This window comes from Apostichopus japonicus, chromosome 17 (assembly GCF_037975245.1).
Source record: "Apostichopus japonicus isolate 1M-3 chromosome 17, ASM3797524v1, whole genome shotgun sequence".
Lineage (NCBI taxonomy): Eukaryota > Metazoa > Echinodermata > Holothuroidea > Aspidochirotida > Stichopodidae > Apostichopus > Apostichopus japonicus.
The window spans coordinates 4,138,447-4,161,187 of record NC_092577.1 but is presented as its reverse complement, the minus strand read 5'-3'; the positions used below and the strand labels follow the sequence as shown (position 1 = coordinate 4,161,187).

At 36.5% G+C, this 22,741-nt stretch overlaps 2 protein-coding genes across 4 annotated transcripts; one reads left to right on the top strand and one right to left on the bottom strand.

Moving 5' to 3' along the window:
• Positions 1-4,597: 4,597 nt before the first annotated feature.
• Positions 4,598-11,710, bottom strand: LOC139984300 (uncharacterized). 2 transcript variants are annotated; one of them, XM_071998162.1, is made up of 3 exons: positions 11,615-11,710; positions 8,340-10,554; positions 4,598-8,083 (listed from the first exon to the last, which is right to left on the bottom strand). In XM_071998162.1, the coding sequence occupies exons 2-3, from the start codon at positions 10,524-10,526 to the stop codon at positions 8,078-8,080; spliced, it is 2,193 nt and encodes a 730-aa protein (XP_071854263.1). In that variant the 5' UTR covers positions 10,527-10,554; positions 11,615-11,710; the 3' UTR covers positions 4,598-8,077. The 2 variants fall into 2 exon arrangements, with proteins under 2 accessions (XP_071854263.1, XP_071854262.1); XM_071998161.1 differs by having other exon boundaries at positions 11,204-11,694.
• Positions 11,711-14,753: 3,043 nt separating this feature from the next.
• On the top strand, positions 14,754-21,348 carry LOC139984327 (zonadhesin-like). Of its 2 annotated transcripts, none has more exons than XM_071998204.1 (7): positions 14,754-14,878; positions 16,340-16,405; positions 17,213-17,269; positions 17,692-17,748; positions 17,983-18,197; positions 19,033-19,300; positions 20,514-21,348. In XM_071998204.1, the coding sequence occupies exons 1-7, from the start codon at positions 14,809-14,811 to the stop codon at positions 20,828-20,830; spliced, it is 1,050 nt and encodes a 349-aa protein (XP_071854305.1). In that variant the 5' UTR covers positions 14,754-14,808; the 3' UTR covers positions 20,831-21,348. The 2 variants fall into 2 exon arrangements, with proteins under 2 accessions (XP_071854305.1, XP_071854306.1); XM_071998205.1 differs by lacking the exon at positions 20,514-21,348 and adding an exon at positions 18,351-18,664 and having other exon boundaries at positions 19,033-19,258.
• Positions 21,349-22,741: the final 1,393 nt, after the last annotated feature.

Genomic DNA, 22,741 nt, shown 5'->3' with positions numbered 1-22,741 from the left:
AGTAATTATCACGTACGTACGTGATATTATTACGTACATACGTAATATTATCACGTACGTACGTGATAATTATTACGTACGTACGTAGTATTATTACGTAGGTACGTAATAATTTTTTTTTTAACCATGTCCTCTCTAGATCTTCGTAGGTTCTTGCTGCCTGGGTTTAGGAAAACAGTCCTGTGGACAAGGCCGCCTTTGTTCTTCGCATATACGGGAAGTTACTAGAGGAGCAAAGTGGGCGGGGTCAGCTCATGTATGTAGCATGGTGGAGAGCGTTGACCGGCTTGTAATTGGGTCGGGATATGTGTCAATCTTACTGACTATTTCGTAATTGGTCAGTAAATTAACGAAGCGTATGTATATACAGCGCAAGTCGAATTTCGCGCGAAATGCCCATATATTTTATATCACGTGATTGGGCAATAACGTTATAGTTTAGACAAGTTTAGACAACAACGTAAGTTTAGACAACAACGTAAGTTTAGACAACAATGTAAGTTTGAGCAACAACATGATTAAACAGCAGCAACAACTTTAGTTTAGACAGCGAAATATGGTTGCCCTTTTCGCGTTCCATATTCGCGTTCCATAGACTAGTGGGAGCTATCGCACCCCTGTGCAAAAAATTTGCAGGTTGGGCATTGCGATGGAACCTATTGACAGTAACGTCATGAAATTCCCCTGACTTGACACGGCGATTAAAGGGGCAATGTACTTTTGTCACGGAAAGACAGTGAACGGAATCCAGGGACCAAGAAGACGTTTTAGTACTCCAATACAACTGAGCACCAAAGTCAAGAAAAATAGAAAGTGCATGGTCTTCAATTTTACACCCGGAACGATAAGACTGCCATGAAAGGGTGTGAAGACTGGCGCACAAAGAAACGTCTCATGCCGGTAATCTGACCTAGTTTCGAATGAGGTGTAACAGAAGGGTTAGACACCACCATCGATCCCAGAAAATACACACACAGCTTGCTACCGTCGATAATTAGACACTAGTGTACAATCAGTACATACAGCTACGGTCAATACCCACAACACAGTGTGCATAACAGCGATGGACATCTCAGGTCTAGATTAAAGATAACAAGGTATCACGTTTCATTACTGTCTGCATTTTGTAGGGACAAGAAAACAACTACTCTAGCAAGCTAGCTAGCGGTTTGGGCGAGTCTTCAATTTTCTGATTAAACAACGATGATAGCAAACTATCATGTTATGAATGCATCAATGTGTGAACAGTATCCTTCACTTATTCAACAAAGGAGCCTGTAGAGTTAGTGTAGCTTCTTTCTGAGAAGGCTTAAGAGTTTTGACTTCCATTTAGAAAACTTACTTACTCACTTTACACTACAGTTACCGTGAAATTAGGTAGCCGCTACCAGTATTTTAAAGTTACTACCAAGTTGGGGGTATTAGGCAATACTCTATTGTGAGTTTTAATGCGTACATTTTTTTCTTTGCAAGTGAAGAATCATCCACAGCTAAAGTGGCTATGCGGATTGACAAGAAATTGAAGCAAAGTAAAAACACTAACCTATGCCTATTATACTTTAAAAAGTAAAAACAACCCAATGCCTTAGTAACTTAATTCATCTTGGAGTTGCTCAGCAGATTTGAGGTTATTTCACCATTTAAAAACCCATGCTCAGACAAAAAGTTACCATGAAATGGCTACACAAGTTAGTAGTCAATAAATGAAAATGACCATGCAGGCAGTTATGCAGTAAATTTTCAAAACAATATAACAAGGAAGCCTACAGTAGACCAAACACTTCGGCCGGTAAACAGTATACTCGGTAGCCTAAATAGTAACGAAACGTTAGTCGTTAGCATAATTTGCTGCCTACCTTCTCGTATGATCTGCCATGCCAGTAAATGCTCCGCGAAGGTAGCATTGGTCATTTTGTCGATCCCCGATCTCTGTTCCTCTTTTTCCCTCACTGCTTTTGGCATCGGGACTGACAATACAGCAATCTGGCCCTTCCACCGGCCGACCCGCGTTTAGTGCCCGGATACGGCCGTTTCTTTGGAGAACCCTCAGACATGCTTATATGATATGCTGAATGATATTAAGACCATCCAACATATGTGATCGACAGGATTGATCGCGAATAAAAGACAGCCATGCCAAAAATTTACGATGATATCAATGTAACGAGCAGTACTATCCTCTTTGCAAGTATTGTATTGACCATACTAATTCACAATAACAACCTACACAGGGCGGCTACCGCAATATACACATATGCTAACACTGCATGAAACTGTGCTATACATTACGTACATTTACATACAGGATATACACTGTACAGTGGCAGTATATTATATATACCGTATCACGTGACCATGTTAGAAAGTGGAGTAACGGTGTATCAGTGAAACCTATGAAATTGGCCCGCCCTCTAAAAATTTCCTAGCTGAGAGATTACCTTTAATTAAGCAATGGGATAATTTAAACAAAACAAGTATTTGGAATTGCTGCATCTTCGTATCATGGACTCGCCGTAGCTGCAGTGTACCCAGTTGTCGGGCATCAAGCATGTTCGGTATATCCCCACCCCCACCCCCACCCAACCCCATAAAATAATGTCCTTTGCTTCTGATAATGTCATCACTCAGTTTAACTTAAGTTCCCTTGTTGCAGTTTACTACTCTCATCCCGCTTATCTTCTCTATGAATCCTTTTAAAAAGGCCGGGCTGCATTTCATCACCGATTAAACAGGATTTTTAACAAACCTACAAGGAATTTGCTAAAATAATAACATATAGTTCCGAGCCTATCCTGTATACCTACAAACATTTTTTTTTGGGGGGGGGGAGGGGGGAGGAGGGTTTGTTTCAGGTAGCCCAGTGAGTTAAAACACCCATCCATGGTTATGCACTGAAGTAAATCCTGTTAAGATCAATATGTCAGGCTCGCTGACCTTTTTCAAGAAGTGATACAGATAAAAATAGCAATATTTAGGATGAACTGTCCAAGGTTTACTGATCATTTGTCTTTATCGTCAAAACCGCTGGAATTAATGTGCCTGCATGCAGTACAAAACCACTGCAGTATGCCGGATTCTTATAGGATGTAATACAGGCCTATCGATTAACACGACAGAAAAGCGCGAACAATCATAGCTACAGCATTTTGCATTAGGGGTGCATAAAAAAATCTGAGAGCAGTTATATTGTTTCTTCTTACATAAAAACCAATACTAAAGTAAGAAAATGTACCATTTAACAAATATGCTATGACAAAAAAAAAAATAGAAATTAAAATAATTCTCTCGTACTTTACTTCTGAAAAGCAGGTGGGTCTCAGGTGAAATAAAACCAATAGTTCAATTCGGAAACTTCAAAAAAATGATGGCTGTGTTTTGACTAAGAAACATGATATATTAAAAGAAATAAAAAGTGTTTATACCTCTCTTTACAGAAGTGCAAACACTAGCTTGGCAAAGAACTTCCTTGATAATCTTCCAAATAAATCTCTAAGTGTAGAAGAATCTGATTTATGTGAAGATTCTCCTTCCCTAAATGAGTGTAAACATGCCCTTTTTGCGATGGTAAATGACAAAGCCCCAGGCTGTGAATGTCTGTCTGTTAACTTTTATAAGAAATTTTGGCCAGCGATCGGCCAAACTTTGTTAGACGCATTTAATTAACCATAGTTACCTCAGTGGTACTTTGTCGAAGGAGCAGTCTAGAGGAAGTGTAACTCTTATTTTAAAAGATGGAAAGGATCCTACATGCCTTACAAGTTACCGCCCTATCACTTTACTGAATACCGATTACAAAATTGTTGCTAAGGCACTTGCGTCACGATTAAAACTCGTTATTCTTAAAGTAATCGGTCCTCAGCAAAGCGGTTTCATTAAAGGAAAATTCATTGGCGAAAATATTAGATTTGTTTTAGATCTAATTAAATATACTTCTGAGCTAAATGTACCAGGTTTTCTTTTTATGATTGACTTTGAGAAAGCCTTTGACAGACTGGAGTGGAACTTTATCCACTCTACTCTCACTTTCTTTAATTTCGGAAATAGCTTTAAAAAGTGGATTCATGTTCTTTATAACAACAGCAATGTTTTTGTGTGTAACAATGGTTACACTACAGGCTTCTTTTCAATTAATAGAGGTGTTAGGCAAAGCTGCCCCTTAAGCCCTTACATTTTTATTATGTGTGCAGAAATTCTAGCATTAAAAATTAATTGTAATAATATTATAAGGGGTATTAATATTGCCGGTAAGGAAACAAGGTTGCTTCAATACGCGGATGACACTGTTTTTTTCATTGATCATAACAGACAGTCTCTTAGGGAAATTCTTTGTGTTCTTAATAACTTTAAGCTCTCGTCTGGTCTTGCCGTGAATTTGAGCAAGTCTTATTTGTTTCCGTTGGGCCCTTTTATTCACCATAGTCCAGTGTTTACTAATGATTTCGGTATTAAACTTACTCAAGGCCCAGTAAATTTCTTAGGCATTGTCTTTACTAATAATGGTGACGATCTATTTCGGTTGAATTTCGTTCCTAAACTATCCAGATTAAAACCTTGTTTACGTATTTGGTCTACTAGAGACTTAACCCCAGTGGGAAGGAATACAATTGTTAAAAGCCTCGCGCTTTCTCAGCTAGTGTATCTGTTTTTAATACTTCCAAATCCGCCAAAGAGCTTCATTAAAGAAGTTGAACACATCATCTTTGATTTTGTCTGGCATGGCAATCCAGACAAGGTTAAACGTTCATCGATGATAAATTGTTTAGGTGAGGGGGGTTTAAAAGTACCTCACATTGAGAGTTTTGTTAAAAGTTTGAAGTGTACCTGGATTCGCCGTTACACAAATGATATGGATGGACCGTGGACAATTGTCTTTGATCTCTACTTATTATCTTTTGGTAGAACACCATTTTTTAAGTGCAATTGTAAGAAATCTGATGTCAAAAACATTTCTAACGGTTTTATTAAGCAAATTTGTGAGGCATGGTGTGACATCACTTATATGCCACCCACTGACTCTTTCGGAGATGAATATTTGTGGAATAACTCTCTCTTACGCATTAATGGTAATGTTGTTTTTAACAATATTTTGTATAGAAAAGGCATTTTATTTGTGGGCGATCTCTTCGACGAGAACGGAGCTCCTCTGTCTTTTAAAGCTTTTGAAAATAAATACCAGCTGCGTGCTTTCCCGTTTACAACTTATTGGGGCTTAATAAATGCCATTCCAATTGAATGGGATGAGGTCTGGCTGTTGTAAAGTTAATTTTTCTAATCCATCTTCTACATTGTTTGAAAGGTGTATTCATTCTTATTCAGCCTCGCAATTCTGTTACCCACTCTATCTCAAAAAAATCTCTAGGCCGCCTACCGCCATTCACAAGTGGCAAAATACTTTTGTCGACATTACCGAGCACGACTGGCGTCGCATTTTTAGTATTCCTTGGAGCACTCTTTCTGAGGCCAAGCTTCAATTCTTTCAGTTTAGATTTCTGCACAGGATTTTAGGTACAATTAGACTTTTGTTTTTGATGGGGAAGTCAGAATCTCCACTGTGCTCCTTTTGCAAAATTGACGAGGGGTCAATCGAGCACCTTTTCTGGGATTGCTACGTGACGGCAAATTTTATCCTTAATGCCGAAATGCGTTTCTTAAATAAACAATTCTTTTTCTCCAAACAAGACATCTTTTTTGGTTTTGGCAAAGTTTACTGTCACCCTTACAACTTCTTAATTATCCACCTGAAGTATTAGATTTTCGTATGCAAGACAAGTAACACCGAGCCAAATATCGATGATTTCTTTTATAAATTTAAATTTGCTTTGAGCGTCGAAAGTTTAAATTATTTTAAGCGAAAGCAGCCACGGAAATATAAAGTGAATTTCCCGGAGCTTAGAAATGCCTTTTCATATTGTCTAAACCTGTTTACGTAGAAGTTTCTTATTTAGCTGTGTGTAGTGCAAATGGTTTCTTTTGCTGTCTACTTACATTAACTGATACTTACTGCAGTTGCTTGAATATGTAACAGACCATACCATTGTTGTTTTTGCATTGTATAATTTTAATGTGTACCATGTTAAGTGATCGTGAATACATATGGAGGAGAAAAAATATATATATTGTTTCTTCCTACATAAAAAACAATACTAAAGTAAAAAATGTACCATTTAACAAATACGCTATGACCAAAAAAAAAATAGAAATTAAAATAATTCTCTTGTACTTTACTTCTGAAAAGCAGGTGGGTCTCAGGTGATAAGTGGCCATTGACTGTAGAGTTCAATGATATTCGATTACATAAAAGTGTCCTATGAGTTAGTTTATCACGAAGCTTTGAAGGAATGCTGTGGTAATCCATGCACCCATCATCGCCTCAAAATCAAATTTAATAGCCCTCACTTCCCGTCGATGTCCGAGCCGGTTCATCGCGTTCCTCCACCGCCCCCCCCCCCTTGAAAACATCTTGCAAATTACGCCACAAGTGCCACGTGTCTTTACACTAATTTATATCAAATATTTTTACAAAGTTTTAAAAGAAATTTTAAAAGAAGACTTCGTACTAAGTTACTGTCTTCATTATATTGAAATGAAAAAGAAACAAAATTCATGAGTATTAGTAAATGTTTCTAACTCTCCAAAGCTTATTATACTTAAGTTCAAGATCAGTGCACCTTTAAATTAAGTTTAACATCGGGAATGCTCCTTTAAGGCTCTATGCGTTGATGATGACGTCAGCTACTCAGTTTTGGGCCTAAATTTGATGTTAATCCATTGTTGTTAGAAATTCTAATGAATAAACTAAATAAGAAACATGTTCTTTTTACATTCATTTAAGCAATAGAGAAACTTTGGATGACATTTCAACACCAATTGTATGGCAAGCCATGTGAGACAAACACCGCATAATATATCCGGGTATTAATTTCAATATAGACACGAATTAATTCGAATATATACACGTATTAAGTTATGCTGTTGTCTAGATCAAGTATGTTTGGCATGTGTGTACGTCAATAGATACTAACTTTGCAAAGGCTCACTTAATGTACTGGAAAGGCTGCAATGTAGGTGAAATTTAGCTATCAGACATGCAATTGTCTGATTTCATACGCGTATATGTTCGAATTAATACGAGTATATATTATGCGGTGATTGTCCAATATGGCTCGCCATACATTTGTCCTTGTCAGATGTACAAAACATTGTAACCTGGCTTGTGTTCCCGTGGAGTTTGTGTAGCATCTGAGAAGTGTAGCGTGAAAGCCATTCTCCATTCAGGTAAAGGTGATAATTATAGAATGCACATGTCGCCTCTCCCCGCCTTCCGAGTCCTGCGTACGGCTGGCCTGCTTTCCAGTTTGGTGTTGCCATGGAGACAGGAGTGATTAAATTCTTGAATATAATAAGGAATATATATATATATACCTATATATATATATATATATATAACATAAATCAATATTGTCAATATTCGAAAGAAATATAAAAGACAAAGCTAGTGCCAAATTTACCAAATTCTCATCTGTAGAAAATATCTAACTTTACAAAAGCTCAGCTTTTTATGCAATGTAAATTGAATTGTCAATTTCAACACAATAAACGGTATATGTTTGTATCTAATGTTGACTGTAAAAATTTCTATTTTACGTCGTAACAACGTATTAACGAATAATCCATGACGTATTTTCGTACAATTAATTATGATGTAACCATTTCACGATGATATTACAAACGAAATCTTATTAAGTAAAGGCGCAATTTTCAGGTTTTTCATTACTAAAGTTTTGATGTAAACCTACGTTTGCATCCTAACCCCCCCCCCCTTCCGCCACACCCACCCACCGACCGACTGACCCTCCAACGTTACTGTCCCGATAATCTCGAAAGTGACGACTAAGATTTTATCGCACCGCTGTAATTAACTCGCACAGATCATTTAACATATCGGTGTTCCATAGAGATTCCTCTGCGTGACTTCTGCCTGCCTGGGCGCCCTGTCCTCCTGAACGCACGGTTACTCTGTTCATCCCGAATGACCATCATTACGATGTGATCCATTGATCTTCGTTTCATTATTGTTTTAAGTCTGTTAAACGAGAGAAGAATAAGTCATGTTTACTTAAGATGTGACAATGTCTGCGAATAATGCGTTAATACTGCAATAATAAACTATTCATATAAGTAAATCAATTGACTACAATGAAAAACCAAATTACAGGGTGTTTGCAGCATGCCTGAATCTGTGCTTCAATTATTCCTCATGTGATGATGGCAAGTCACATACTGTTGTTAATCATAGAAAGTCATGGCGGGACATGTGACTGGTACAAAAACGAACTTACCAGACCATAAACGAGAAGACTGCCACCACTATACGATGCCACAATAAGTTTCTCACCATCGTCTGTATCGACTGTTGCTATGCAAGACCGGTCTCCGTCTACTAAGGCTGCTTTCAAAATGTGGCCGCCATCTTTGTTATACTTCACTAGCAAACGCTTCCGTAGTCCACTTATTCTAGCTGACCACAGCATATAGATAAACCCACGCCTATCAACACAGAGACTTCGATGACTCCAGTCACCTCCATCAAAATCAGGCTGAGAAAATTTGTACATCTGTTTACAATGTTGTCCATGCATTGCGATCGCGTAGGCCGTCTTACCGCTGACGTCACAGACAAGGAGGTTATCTTTCTTGTAAGTGATATTAATCGGAGCACGAATGACGTCAGGTAGTGTGATGGTGTGTCTTATATTCAGCTGATCATCAAATACATACACATCTCGGCTGTTTGTACCAACAAATATGCGATTCTGAGCGGCATCGGTAGTCACACAAGTCACACGCTGACTGGGTGGACATTTTGCGATGACGTCACTGATATTCTTCTTTGTGTAGGACCTATCACGAATGTCGTAGATACCGATTTCACCTGGGTCGGCAACGGTTGCCACTGTGAACTCGGACAAGAAGGTACAATAGCGCCACGCACAGAATGATCGGGAACTGAAGGTGTTCTTTCCTCGAATGTTACTTGTGATATCAACGATACATAAGTGTGAGTTATAAGCGGTAGCTTCCCCTGTAACGACCATAACGTCTTGCTTAGGACTGCCAGATAGGCTATTTATGTTCCATCCATTAACTTTCATTTCAGTTACATCGATGACACTCACAAGCTTTTCAAATGGTGTATCTAGTCTGCTGCCCTCAGATAGTGGCGCCAGCTGATTTAACGTTATCGCAGACAACGAGTCCAGCTTCGGGAAATCTTTCCTCATTTCAACTGTCAAAAGATCGAGTGCTGAACATATGTCTGGAATACATTGAACATCCGTCCAGTCATGTTTTGTTGTAAGAATGCTCGCTGCAGTGGCTGCTGCATTCTCATATCTTTTAATAATATTTTCCAAGTGGTCTGACAAGGCATCCATATTTTCATGATTCTCTCTTCGTTGTGTCTGTACTGATGTTGATAATTTCTCAAATTCCTTCTCCGAATTCTCGAGTTTGCAAGAAAGTTGTCTTTTCTGTACTTCTTGATCTTCTTTTAGATCATTAAGAGCCTGTTCGATATATTTTCGTTCCTCGTCACATATTTCTTGATACTTTTGTCTCGACTGAGACGTAGCAGGACTATGGTTGCTTTTTCTTTCGGCAAACTTCATCATTACAACTTTCTTTACCTGATTTCCCCGCGCTTCAAACTCGTCATCGACGCTCATAAGCTTTCGAAATGTTTCGCTTTTCTTCTTCTCGTATTCACGACGAAGTTGTGCGTCATTTTCAGTAACGCTTGATTCTAGAATTTGCTTGGCTTTTGTTAACTTTTCTTTCATCTCGTATATGCTATCTTTGTACCTTGTCAACGTAGATAACTTGTTAACTAATCCAGCTCTTTCAGATTCAGCCAATGCGTTCACCTCGTAAAGGTCATGACCTTTGTGCCTACCGAAGATGCCGCATGCCATACATATCGGCACGTAATGGCACGTCTTACAGCAGAGTTCAGACAGTTTCTCGGAATGCATGTGGCACTTGGGAACTTCCTTAAATAAGGCTAACTTTTCGATGGTGAGACTTCTCGACTCAATTTCGTCCAAACCAATGACGTGAGGTCGATGGTCCTTGAACATCGTGCTGGTCATGTGATAGTCATGGCAACCTTGACACAGAAAATCGTTACATTTGAAACAGTACGTTGTGATTACTTGTTTTTTCGCGCAACCGATACACATCTGCAGTGGCTTATTCTTCAAAGAATCTTGCAGCTTGATAAATTCAGTGATGTTTTTAATGTTAAAGTCAGTTTTAAAGCCATCTACCCCTTCATTTGGTACCAAATGTTCTTCTCTGCAATCTGGACAGCTAATGATACCGTTATTTCTCTGTAGTAGCGAATCTAGACACTCTTTACAGTATCGATGGATACATGGCAGAACCTTAGGCTCCTTCAACTGATCCAAACATATTGAACATTGTAAGAACTTATCTTCAATATCCTGCAACACTGTGGACGACGCCATTTTGAAAACACAAAGGATGGGGAGTTATCTGCGGCATAATAATAGAAATAAAAACAAAAATAAGGAAGAAGTTTTTTAAAAAGCAATGTGTGACTTAACCTGAAAATTGTGAGTAGTCATGCTTTTTAAACCCTTCTCCAACTCAACTTTGAAAATTATGTAAACTACAAATCATACACTTTTCATACACGTTACCATGGTTAATTAGTATTTTCGGGTATAGCCTAACCAAAATAAATACAGAATCACACAATTCGCATCTGACAAAGCCATAATTCTGCCCTAGCTGTTTTTCTTCTTTTCTTTTTTCCTTAAAAATTGTTAACATTATAACTGAACAATTAGCCATTTTGTTGCAAATTGCTATCTTTACAGGAAGATTTTGACTGCACCTAGTAAACTCTTTTGATATATTTGAAACGGTGCAGCAGTGCGTAACAATCTGTTATGTTTGACAAAGTACTATACACTGAGGCTAACCGAGCAACTGTTGTTGATACCCTTCAAAATGCATAATCAACTCAACCAGTATCAACTGAGTGTTTAAGGCTACATCACGGTGACGGCATGTTAATTTGTGTATGACTTAGTGATTTCAAAAGGTTGTAGTATAATATTAGCACTACAAAAACCACATAGGCCTACAACCCTTAACGTAAGAGGAAGTGCGCGATTACCTTTTCTTGATTAGCAAAGCAGTTCCGTTAGTGTAATTCCTCAAAATCTTCCAAAACTAGGTGAAGTTTACTCCATTAAAACTTGACTATAAAATTTGCTCTTTCGTAACGCATGCCAACAGTCCAGTATGAGAGATTATCCAGCTTTCATATCACAACTTTGATTTAGAGTAAACATGCAAAACGTATAAGGCATATTTCCATGGCATGTAAAAATACTTGTCGTTTATAGGTCTGCGGTATTCTGTACACAGGTATATCATAGTCAGTTATATATAAGGTATACCCTTTATATATACAAATAATAAATAGCCCATGCGATGAATAGCTAATAAACGTAATGTCAATAAAGAGCTACGATAGTACTGCAAACAGCAGAATACAAGATTTTAAGTACAAAATCAACTGCACCTTATATTTTGTAAGTGTAGTACCACGATTTCCGCACCAACTAACCCGGTCGAAAGAGGAACTGGTGATATGTTAGTACAATTAAGTAACAGTTCATAGTCCATAGTATATATATATATATATATATATATATATATAGATATATAGATATATATATATATATATAAAAATGAAAATCGTAATGAGTTGGAAAATCAAGAACAGTGAAAAAACTTCCAGCCTCCACCGGGATTCGAACCCGGGCCTTCCGCTCTCTACGCGGACACCCTAACTACTAGGCTATGACGCTGATTGTATATCCAGAGGTTCGAAACCGGCAAGGAAGGTCGTAATTCCACTATAGGCGTTTGTCACCTGTATTGAACAATACTAGTTCTGTTTTTGGTGACATATTTTGCCTTACTCTAGAGATAAAACATGATGCTAACCAACTTGAAAATCATTTGTGATTCCTAAAGCCGGATCTAGAAATAGATATCTTGAACAGACTTTTGTTTATATATATATATATACATATATATATATATATATATATATATATATATATATATATATATATATATATATATATATATATATATGTATATGTATATATATATATATATATATATATATATATATATATATATATAAATATATATATATATATATATATATATATATATATATATATATATATATATATATATATATATATATATATATATATATATATATATACAAAAGTCTGTTCAAAGTATCTATCATAGCATCATATATATATATATATATATATATATATATATATATATATATGAAAATATGTAAATACCTGTAAGAGTGGTAAATATGCTATATCCCCTTTAATTTAAGAAATTTTATGCATACATAGGCTATGAGATGTTTATCAATTTAACTACTCTATTGGGTGAAGACAATTAAACGACGTTTGTTACAAGTGAAGTACAAACCTGTGTGTGCTATGAACGAAGCGCCATTATATCAAAAAGTGAGTTCTTCCTTTTTCTACAATGTAAGCTCATATTGTTTAAGGAATATAATATTTTTTATTATATAGTAATATATTATCATTATTAATATTTTAATAATAATAATAATAATAATAATAATAATAATAATAATAATAATAATAATAATAATAATAATATAATATATTAATATATTTTAAGGAAAATAATAGTACAGTGGCTTTGCTCAGATCTGTTGACACTTCTGTAAAACGGACGCTTCCGCCGGTACCATCTATTAGCATAATTGAGATGGGAAAAAAAATGAAAATATATATATTTTTTTGGAAAGGTAGGTTCAATGTCAGATTTATCGTGTCATGAAAGTCGTCAATGATAAATAAATGAAGCGCCTTGCCTTGGGCAGACACAGAGTAATATTCGTCTCCGTAAAGACATAGCTATCACAGTAAATATCAAATCAGTGTACCACCCACTCTGAATGTCTTTAGTACTTTGGGCTAGTATTATGTCGGTAATCATTTTATCTGCTGAACCTTTTCAATGTGATTCTTTCCAGACACAAAATTCTAGGGCGTAGGAACCGGGGGGCGCCAGCCCCCCAGTGAAAAATATGAAGGGACGGAAGTATCATTCCGCCCCCACCCCCCGCTTCGCAAGTCAGAAACCCCCTTTTTCATTTCCAAATGAGACAAATTGCATCTAAGGCCAGGTAAAAATGCAAAATTATTTACAAAACGGAGTGGGCGTTGAAGTGTGCTATATTGCACCAAATTGCATCTGAGGCCACCTGGAAATGCAAAAATAATCCAATTCCAAATTAGACCCCTCCCCCAGGCAGGCCATCAGTTTTCAGCCCCACCCCCCCCCCCCTCACTCAAAAGTACCTTCCTACGCCACTGACAAAATTATATTCCAAATCGACAGTGTTAGCACCAGAACTCGCAAAATGTCTTCTAGGGCGTAACTTTCTGTTATTTAGTCGATATATGTACCTTATATGCTAAATGAGACTATAGTTACTAGGTACAGCACGTTGTTTGTGACATATAGGTTATTAATTATGACAAAAATATGACATTGTTGATATTAGTGAAAAGCACCAAGTTAAGTATATTTTCAGTATCGCTGTATCCGAGGTCTTCAAAATATTATATTAAATATTCGGTTAATTTATTTTACATAAAGATATTTTTAATAAAGAAAATTCTGAAAACCTAACTTGGACGTCAAAGAAAGTAGTTTTGATTACCATCATTCCTAAATGAAAGGCTAATCATATCTTGATTATTATAACCAGTTAGCTGAAAGTTACTCATATCAAGATACCCCACAATATACCCCACAGACTAAAAAAGTAGGCATAATATATGCAAACAACACAAACTTTTAGAAAAAAAAACTTAAGACAGAGATATATATCCACAGTTACTGTGTTAGGTGAAATACTCATTGCACTACATATAGCCTATGCATTTTCAAAGCTTATAACCACTTTTTGGATTAATGTTTATCTACGATATATTGGTATACTGATATTCGTTTAAGAACGAAGGTGATTATGCAAAGGAAAAAAATGAATGCTCACTGAAAAATTGTCATTAAACTTCTAAGTCAGTTTTTTTTTTCAATGATTTTCTTCAATCTATTTTATCATTGATATATCTGCAGTATAAGGTAGGTAATAAACCTTTCTATTCTCTCTATTCAGATTCAATACATTGCTCACATCTTATAGTGTACTTCAAATCTATCCATTGTTTCAAATAACGAGCATATGTACTTTCAGTGATATTTCTTTTAAACATTCAAGCTTTGGTTCATTACTCGAATCAATAAAGAGCCTTTCTAGTAATAATGGCTCGCCTGCTTTTGCTGGGAATAAAGTAAAAGGTTATAACGTAAAATAAAGAAGAAACGGTTGTTGAAAAAAATATATCTACTGAATAGACCGAGAGACGCTATACATATTGCTGGAGGATTCATTTATAGTCTAATTCTAATGAAGATAACTAAATGTAAACCTGAGTGACAAAAGTTGAACTTCCGTCAATGACGTAATCACAATATCGTTCTCTCTGATATTTACACGTATTTATTCCGTCCAATCAGCTTAATATACGTATATATTTGCTGAGACTGGGTTATGTGGAATATATTAAAGACATCACATCAAAGCCTAACGGAGAACATCAGTGACAAGTAGAGCGGTCAACTTAAGACGCAATGAAGAGAAAGCAATTTTTTCAGCTTTTCCATTTGGCACTAATCCTCATCGAAATGACGGAAGCCGGAAGTAAGTATCTATTTTTTTTTTCCAGAATAATAAGAGTTATGGATTCCATTTTCTTTCTATTTACCAATAATAATAATAATAATAATATGTTGAGTCTTTCAATGTCTCCCGTGGGGTTGTCAGGCTGTCTCGGTTGAGTGGTTTGGGCACACATAAATTAAATCCTGTTCTGTTATGTAATTCTTCCAATTTTCTATATCACATAATGCTTAGACATAATGCAGCAGGTTTGAAGTTTTTCTAATGGCTTACTTTGGCAACCTTGTGAAATAACAGCAACGTGAGCAAGGCAACTTTCTTTCAAATTTCGAACAAGGATTCAACAAGATTAATTACATTTTTTTTGGGGGGGGGGTATACTCGAGCTGCTTGAATATTTACATAATTACCCCTCCCCATATATCTCCGTCTAGATTATACAGAAAATTGATTGGAAAATATACACCATCGGCGTGCTTACCTTTATATTTGATTAACTTCCGCATGTCTACTTGGAGTTGTTGTGATATTATAGTCACACCAAATGGTATAAAGATATATGTTGTGTTTGCATAAACTAGGGCTTTTGATATATGACAATCCTATGTTACTTAATGCGTGTTTCATCCTTTCATCTATAAGATATATAATACCGAGTATACTTTAGTTCACGTACGATATTGGTGTGTTAAAGTTTAAAGTTAATTTATTTTAATCGTAGGCCCAAGGCTAAGTATACACCAGTCATCCAAAGATAATGTCAAACAAATATCGTCAAAGGAGTCAACCTTTTTGTTTGGTCTTCAAATGTTGGCAGATTTCAAATATCCTCCAACGTCATACCCCATGCCTTGGTGTAATTTGCACAGTCGTGACACAGTAACATTATTTTTAATGGGCTGACTGATTACGTAATACTTCTTGTCAGAACTTAAGTCTAGTTGTAGGTATTTTTACAAGGGAAACAATGTCACCTCCCTCCTCCCTCCTTCCTCCTCACACCTCCCTCCTCACACCTCCCTCTTCCTCACTCCTCCCTCCTCCCTCCTTACACCTCCTTTTTCTTCCCTCCTCCCTCCTCCCTCCCCTCTCCCTCCTCCCTTCTCCCTCCTCCCTCCTCACACCTCCCTCTTCCTCCCTCCTCCCTCCTCCCTCCTCCCTCCTCACACTTCCCTCCTCACACCTCCCTCTTCCTCACTCCTCCCTCCTCACACCTCCCTCCTCACACCTCCCTCTTCCTCACTCCTCCCTCTCCCTCCTCCCTTCCCCTCCCCTCTCCCCCTCCTCCCTCTCCCCTCCCCTCTCCCTCCCTCTCCATATTTATAACCATTACTTCACACTCAACCATTTAATAAATGTTAGGCATTTGTTTTGTTCTGTTCTGTGCTGTACTGTTCAGCTTTTTTTGTTGCTAAGTATTTTTGAACGCTTGTACATGTAGCTGTTTCTGGTGTTTGTTTCTTCTTTCTTTCTTATTCATAGAATTGTGTGATTTTGCTGCGAAATTTCCATGTAAAGGAAGCCACTGTTTACCTTCACCTTGTACAAGTAAGTAACAAGTAAACAGAACACAGAATGTTGTCAAACTATTATTTCTATGTTTATAAGAAGTTTAACATGACACAATATTGATGTATTTCATGTGCCTGTGATGTAGGTGGTTTTCAAACTTGACGTCTTCCTAGCTCGTTTAATTTTCATTTTTTTAAACCAAAAATACTAATACAAAATAGCATTGTTTGAGAAACAGTATTTAATATCGGTATGTTTGGGTTCGTTATAGAAATTGTCACTATTATGTCTTTGCGTGCCTGATTTCACTAGTTAACTTTATACAAACAATTCTGTCACCAAATACATTTCATCCTTCTCACTTCAATTTGAAAATATTCTTTCAATTATTATTTTTTTTTTTGGGGGGGGGGATTTGCAAAAAAATAATTATAGGTCTATGAGATATCGCCCCCTTAAAACTTGCTAGTATGATTTTACAATTTTCGCATTATTAGCAACATTCTGTCTATATGGACAGCCTTTTTAAACATCCGCTTAGCTTCATTATGGTCTGTTATTTTTTAATTATGACACACGAACATATTATTATCTGGTTAGAAGGGAATACGTTATCAATTTAGCTGTTAATTTATTTGTGTTGTTAATGATATTCTTATTTTACACCATCTTATACCACTTTCTTACGAAACAACATATGTCTATGGTCCAAAATGTAGTGCAAAATAAACAGAAATAGGACTTCATTCAAAAATATTCTATTTCCATTTAACTGAACCCGCAATACAGCATTAATATTAATACAAAATTGTTCATGAACATCCTTCCTATAATGTTTTCTAGGTAAGACAATGCAAGAAACAGAGGAACCAATTACTGCAGTCCCTACCGAACTAATAGGTAAGTCCCGTATGCATATCAATTGCACTACTGATATCATGTGATTATCTAAGAAATCACATTAATTATGCATTAATATGCACTATGATTTAATTTAAATGCTTTCTTTAAAAGTCGCAATCAAGACCACTTGATTTGCTAATTATAATACACGGACATATTATGTATTATCTGGTTAGAAGGGAATACGTTATCAAGTTAGCTGTTAATTTATTTGTGTTGTTAATGATATTCTTATTTTACACCATCTTATACCACTTTCTTACGAAACAAGATATGTCTATGGTCCAAACTGTAGTGCAAAATAAACAGAAAGAGGACTTCATTCAAGAATATTCTATTTCCATTTAACTGAACCCGCAATACAGCATTAATATTAATACAAAATTGTTCATAAACATCCTTCCTATAATGTTTTCTAGGTAAGACAATGCAAGAAACAGAGGAACCAATTACTGCAGTCCCTACCAAACTAATAGGTAAGTCCCGTATGCATATCAATTGCACTACTGATATCATGTGATTATCTAAGAAATCACATTAATTATGCATTAATATGCACAATGATTTAATTTAAATGCTTTCTTTAAAAGTCGCCATTAGCTTTCCGCCGTTTGGTTCATATTAGGATGTTACTACATGGAATTAAGTTGAGGAAAATTATAGGCCTAACCATGATATTTCAATGCTAATCCGCTCTTATCTCCATGCAGGACCTTTGATGTATACGTGTCCTCCGAACATGATCTATGGAAACTGCACTTGTGAAGCAACTTGTGAAGATCCCAAAGGAGAGTCTGCTTGTAACAGTACCTGTTTAACTAGTAAGGGTTGTATCTGCAAAGCTGGATTCATGCTGAATGGAAGCGACTGTATCAATGCAATTGAATGCGGCTGTTTCGTTACAGATGTCAACTTGGTTATACCAGTGAGTATCTATCTGCACGACTTTTCATTTCAATATCACATGACAATGTAACATTTAAGCTATAACTGTGACCTTTTAACACAAAGTCTAAGAAAACAAACCCCGATGGTTAATAAATATCCTCTTTTTATATTTTCATCAATTAACTTATAGAGTGGGCAAACATATGTTAACGATGACTGCACCCACAAGTGTTCCTGTAGCAATAACCAATTGATCTGTGAGGATGAATACAACTGTAGTACCAATGCTGTGTGTGATGTCAAGAATAAAGTACGACAGTGTTATTGTAATGAGGGATACGAAGGTGACGGTGAAACTTGTGTATCCTTGCCGTATAGAGACTGTCAGGATGTTTATGACGCTGGACATAGACAAGATGGCGTTTATACAATCATGCCTACTCGGGATGGCCTGGTTTACCATTCAACGTATCTTGTAACATGGAAAACGGTGGAGGATGGACCGTAAGTCTTGATTGAAACAATATGAATATTTCAAGTATGTTTCTGTGTATTGTTTTGATTAAGTCTATTGTAGACGGTAATGCAAGTCCAAGTTTCTGTTTTCGGTCTGGTTGCACTTTTATAATTCCTTACCAGGTATTGAGTGTATCAAAAATACGTTAGTGGAAGAAAAGTGTACCAATCCTAAATATTGCCTACCCCCCTAAAGAAAACAAAAACCAAGGAAAAGTCCAACATTTGGCTTACTGAAATAGTATTCTATAAATATATATTCGTTCGGTATTTCTTAAATTCTGTTTGTCTGCTAGCATGCTTCACGAATCCCATCATTATATTTCTTTCATTATATGTACTCGCTATCCGTCCAGGTGTTTCAACGTCGTACCGATGGCTCTACGAGTTTCTATCAAAACTGGACTGCGTACAAAGACGGGTTTGGTGACAGCAGGAACTTATGGCTAGGAAATGAAAAGCTTCATTACTTGACGAACCAGAGAAACTACAAGCTTCGCTTTGACATCACTACTTCTGGTGGAAGGGCTGAATATGCTGAGTATACAGAATTTCAAGTCGATTCTAAAAGCAGCAACTACACAATGAATAAACTGGGCGCTCACAATGGCAGTGGAAATACAGGTTTGTTGCATGTTTGATATTTACGCCTTGCCTGAGATAATAAGTCAAGTTAAAGTTACTAGTATGTTCACAATATACTTCATGAACAAATCTTCGTCGCGGTTTCAACACTTCTCGATGTTAAATATTACCTACAAAATCTGCTTTAAGTACGCTGGATCAGAAACCCCTACAACCAACCCCCCCCCCCTCCCCCTCCTCCTCCTTTCACGAAAACAGTTTATATGGTTGTATATAGACGAGATAGTTATCATGTTTGTGTCACACATTAATTAGAACAAAACACAGATAGAAACAGAAGTAAAGTGAAGAAATAATACCACGCATATTCAACCATCTTAATTAGTTGCAATTGATGTGAAGATAATATTGGAAGCGGAAAGCACTGCAGGTTTTGTCCCGTACAGGTTTTGTCCCGTACAGGATTTGAGCCAGTGATCTCTGGACCCGTTACTTTAAAGAAACAGTACAGTGTAGATATTTACCGTATCACCGTATCTGGTACCATTGCCAACATATTGAACTAGTCTGACTATATGCTGAATGAGCAAGCACCAGTCTAAGAACAGGAAATATTTATCCGGGAAGAGATATACGACCATATATCTTCACAGAACCATTAACAGAAAATAACTATTGAAGGTTTACAGTAAACACATACTACTAACAGAATAATGTTTCTTACAAGATCTGCGAAACAATTATACCAAGAAGAGCCACACACCGTGTTTGACGACATAGACGTCCCGAGACATTGATTGTGGAAATAATAACTAAAAACTATAGTTAATGGAACGCCCAGTATTAAGTTTAAAACCTTTCAAACCAAGTTCAATATTTACTAATTTAATCATAATATTTAATATCATCAGACAATAATTTCTTGTAGACAAGCTTAATTTATATGTTAATATAAATTAGTTTAATTAAATCCAGATCACCCCCATTAGTAAGGAAACCTAATTAAAATAAAATACTATAAAGAATAAATCAGCCCCATGAAATTAATAATGATTACGGCATTATCCCATTAACAATGAATTCTGAATCTTTCTCAATGTAATCAACCCCCCCCCCCCCACCTCCCTCCTTATTCCAGTATAATTGAAAACTTATTTTGTTCCACAAAAGTGTGCAATATATCAGGATAATTACGCTTTTGTTTAATGACCAAGGATTAATCACTGATGGTTCTTATTGTTTTGCTTCACAGGTTATAATCTCATTTATAACAAAGGAAATCAATTCAGCACGCATGACCGAGACAATGACGCATGCGCTAGATTCAACTGTGCAGAGCTCCACCGAAGTGGCTGGTGGCATAATGATTATGCCTGCTCTCTTTGTGTTGGTAATGAAGGCTATTGCTGGTATTTCCAATACAGCAGCAGCTATCATTCAGTTTGTACTGGTGAAAATCTCAACGGTGTCTACAATGGAGGCAACGGGGAAATGATATACTCTTCTACTTTTATTGGTAGTTACTGCAACGTCCAATATGTTGAGATGAAAATTCGACCATCCTCTTGAGTTGATGGACAAGATGACTGTGAAGCTGCGCATTTCACGAAACATTTCACGTAATAATTCAGAAGTTAAATAAGTCTGACCAAACGGAGCGTGCATGTTGGAATATACTTTATGGATAACAACATAAGAAAACATGAAACCTTCAAATTGAAACATACACTAAAAGAGTTCCTTGTTCGAAAGTGAATGACAACTTGAAAAAAATCGGAGCAAAGACAAATATAACATTCATTGCTCTATTGATGAGTCAGTCGTTCGTCACTGCAAATAATTACGAAACATCAACAATACTTAAATTACAATTAATAAAGTAATAAAAAAGGAAACTATATCGAGTTTGATTTAAATTGTAAAATATTGTAAAAAGGGTAACGGAGACACCAATCGCACACACAACACACCGAAATTCATAAAAAGTTATTAGCATAGCATTGCGTGTAGACCTTACTATTGATATCAGTTGTAGTCTAATTACGGTGCCACACAACTCACCATTTTTTTCGTATATTTGATACACCAGACCAACCCAACCCCCCCCCCCCACACTCACCCATACATGACTAAATGGTATATAAGCTTTTGTGTTAAAACTGTAAACATATATAGTCCACGACGTCTTAAACCGAATTAGGGCGAAAGAGATTGTCTGAACTTTGATGGGCTTGTCAACGAATAATGAGAAATGTAGTTTACCAAGTATATTTATCTTGTATCGGATATCCACGTAGTATGTAATTATTATTGAACTAAACTGACCCTATACGTTAGCTTGCTTATACGCCTGGGGAAACAATATCAGAGAATGTTGGTATTCGACACTCAATCTACCAAGGGAGGGTCGAAACTGTAGGCAAACTTTCAGAGCCGTAGATAAGGCATTGCAAACTATCTAAGCGTAGCGCCACAGTGGTGTTGGCGCGAAGCGTATAAGAAAATTTTGGCCGAAAATGCCTCCCAGATCGCTGGACATGGCACTCCCCAGGCCTTGTAAGTTGCATCTTAGCATTTTCTCTTTGAAATTACTAGCGGTATCATAAAAACATTTAAAAAAATATGCTCAAGGGGGGGGGGGGGCGGCTGCCCCTTCGCCCCCCCCCCCCAAGTTGCCTACGCGCCTGTCGACACCTCATTTGTCTTCTCTGCCGTAAATGAGGAGACTGAGAGAGGGTCTATATGGAGCTATTTTCTCCCCACCCTTTTCAAAATACAACAAAATCGTTTCTAATTAGTAGGCCTATATGTTTACTGACTATTTCAATTGAAATAGTCAGGCTCAATGTTAACCTTGAGCCGACCTTTGACTTTTCAGTCTCAAATTCTAATCAAATGCTTCAATATAGTTTGAATATAATTATACTGAACTTTAAGAAAAGGATAATTCCAGTTTATCACCGGGTAGTTTAAATTTATATAATCCCAGTGTATGTTTATAATATCATCATGTGTTTTACATATTATGTGAAGTGTTCATGCGCGTGTAGTCTCTAATCGTACACTATACGTAAAATATGAGATTTCAATTGAGAGAATATAGCCTACAATATAGGCTTCAAATGTCCGAGAGATAGTTATACTCATATCTTATAGTATCGTAAATATCGTCTTTTATCAAGTCGGTTCCTAATGAGGATTAATTTCGGAACAATTTCAATTTTTGCATGGTTTACGTTAGTGATATAAATATTGAAATAACGGAGTGCTGTCTGTTTATTGTAGTACATTTTGTAAAGGTTTATCGTGCGAGCTTAGTCATTTTATTTGCTTGATATTTTTTGCAGAAACATAACTTTGTTCTATTGACATGTTTAAAATTGGGTATTTATTATTCAAGACATACGCATCCCACCCCCCCCCCCCCAATTATTTTTGTAATACTAACATATTTTCTAAAATGCTCGTTGTATAACGAGG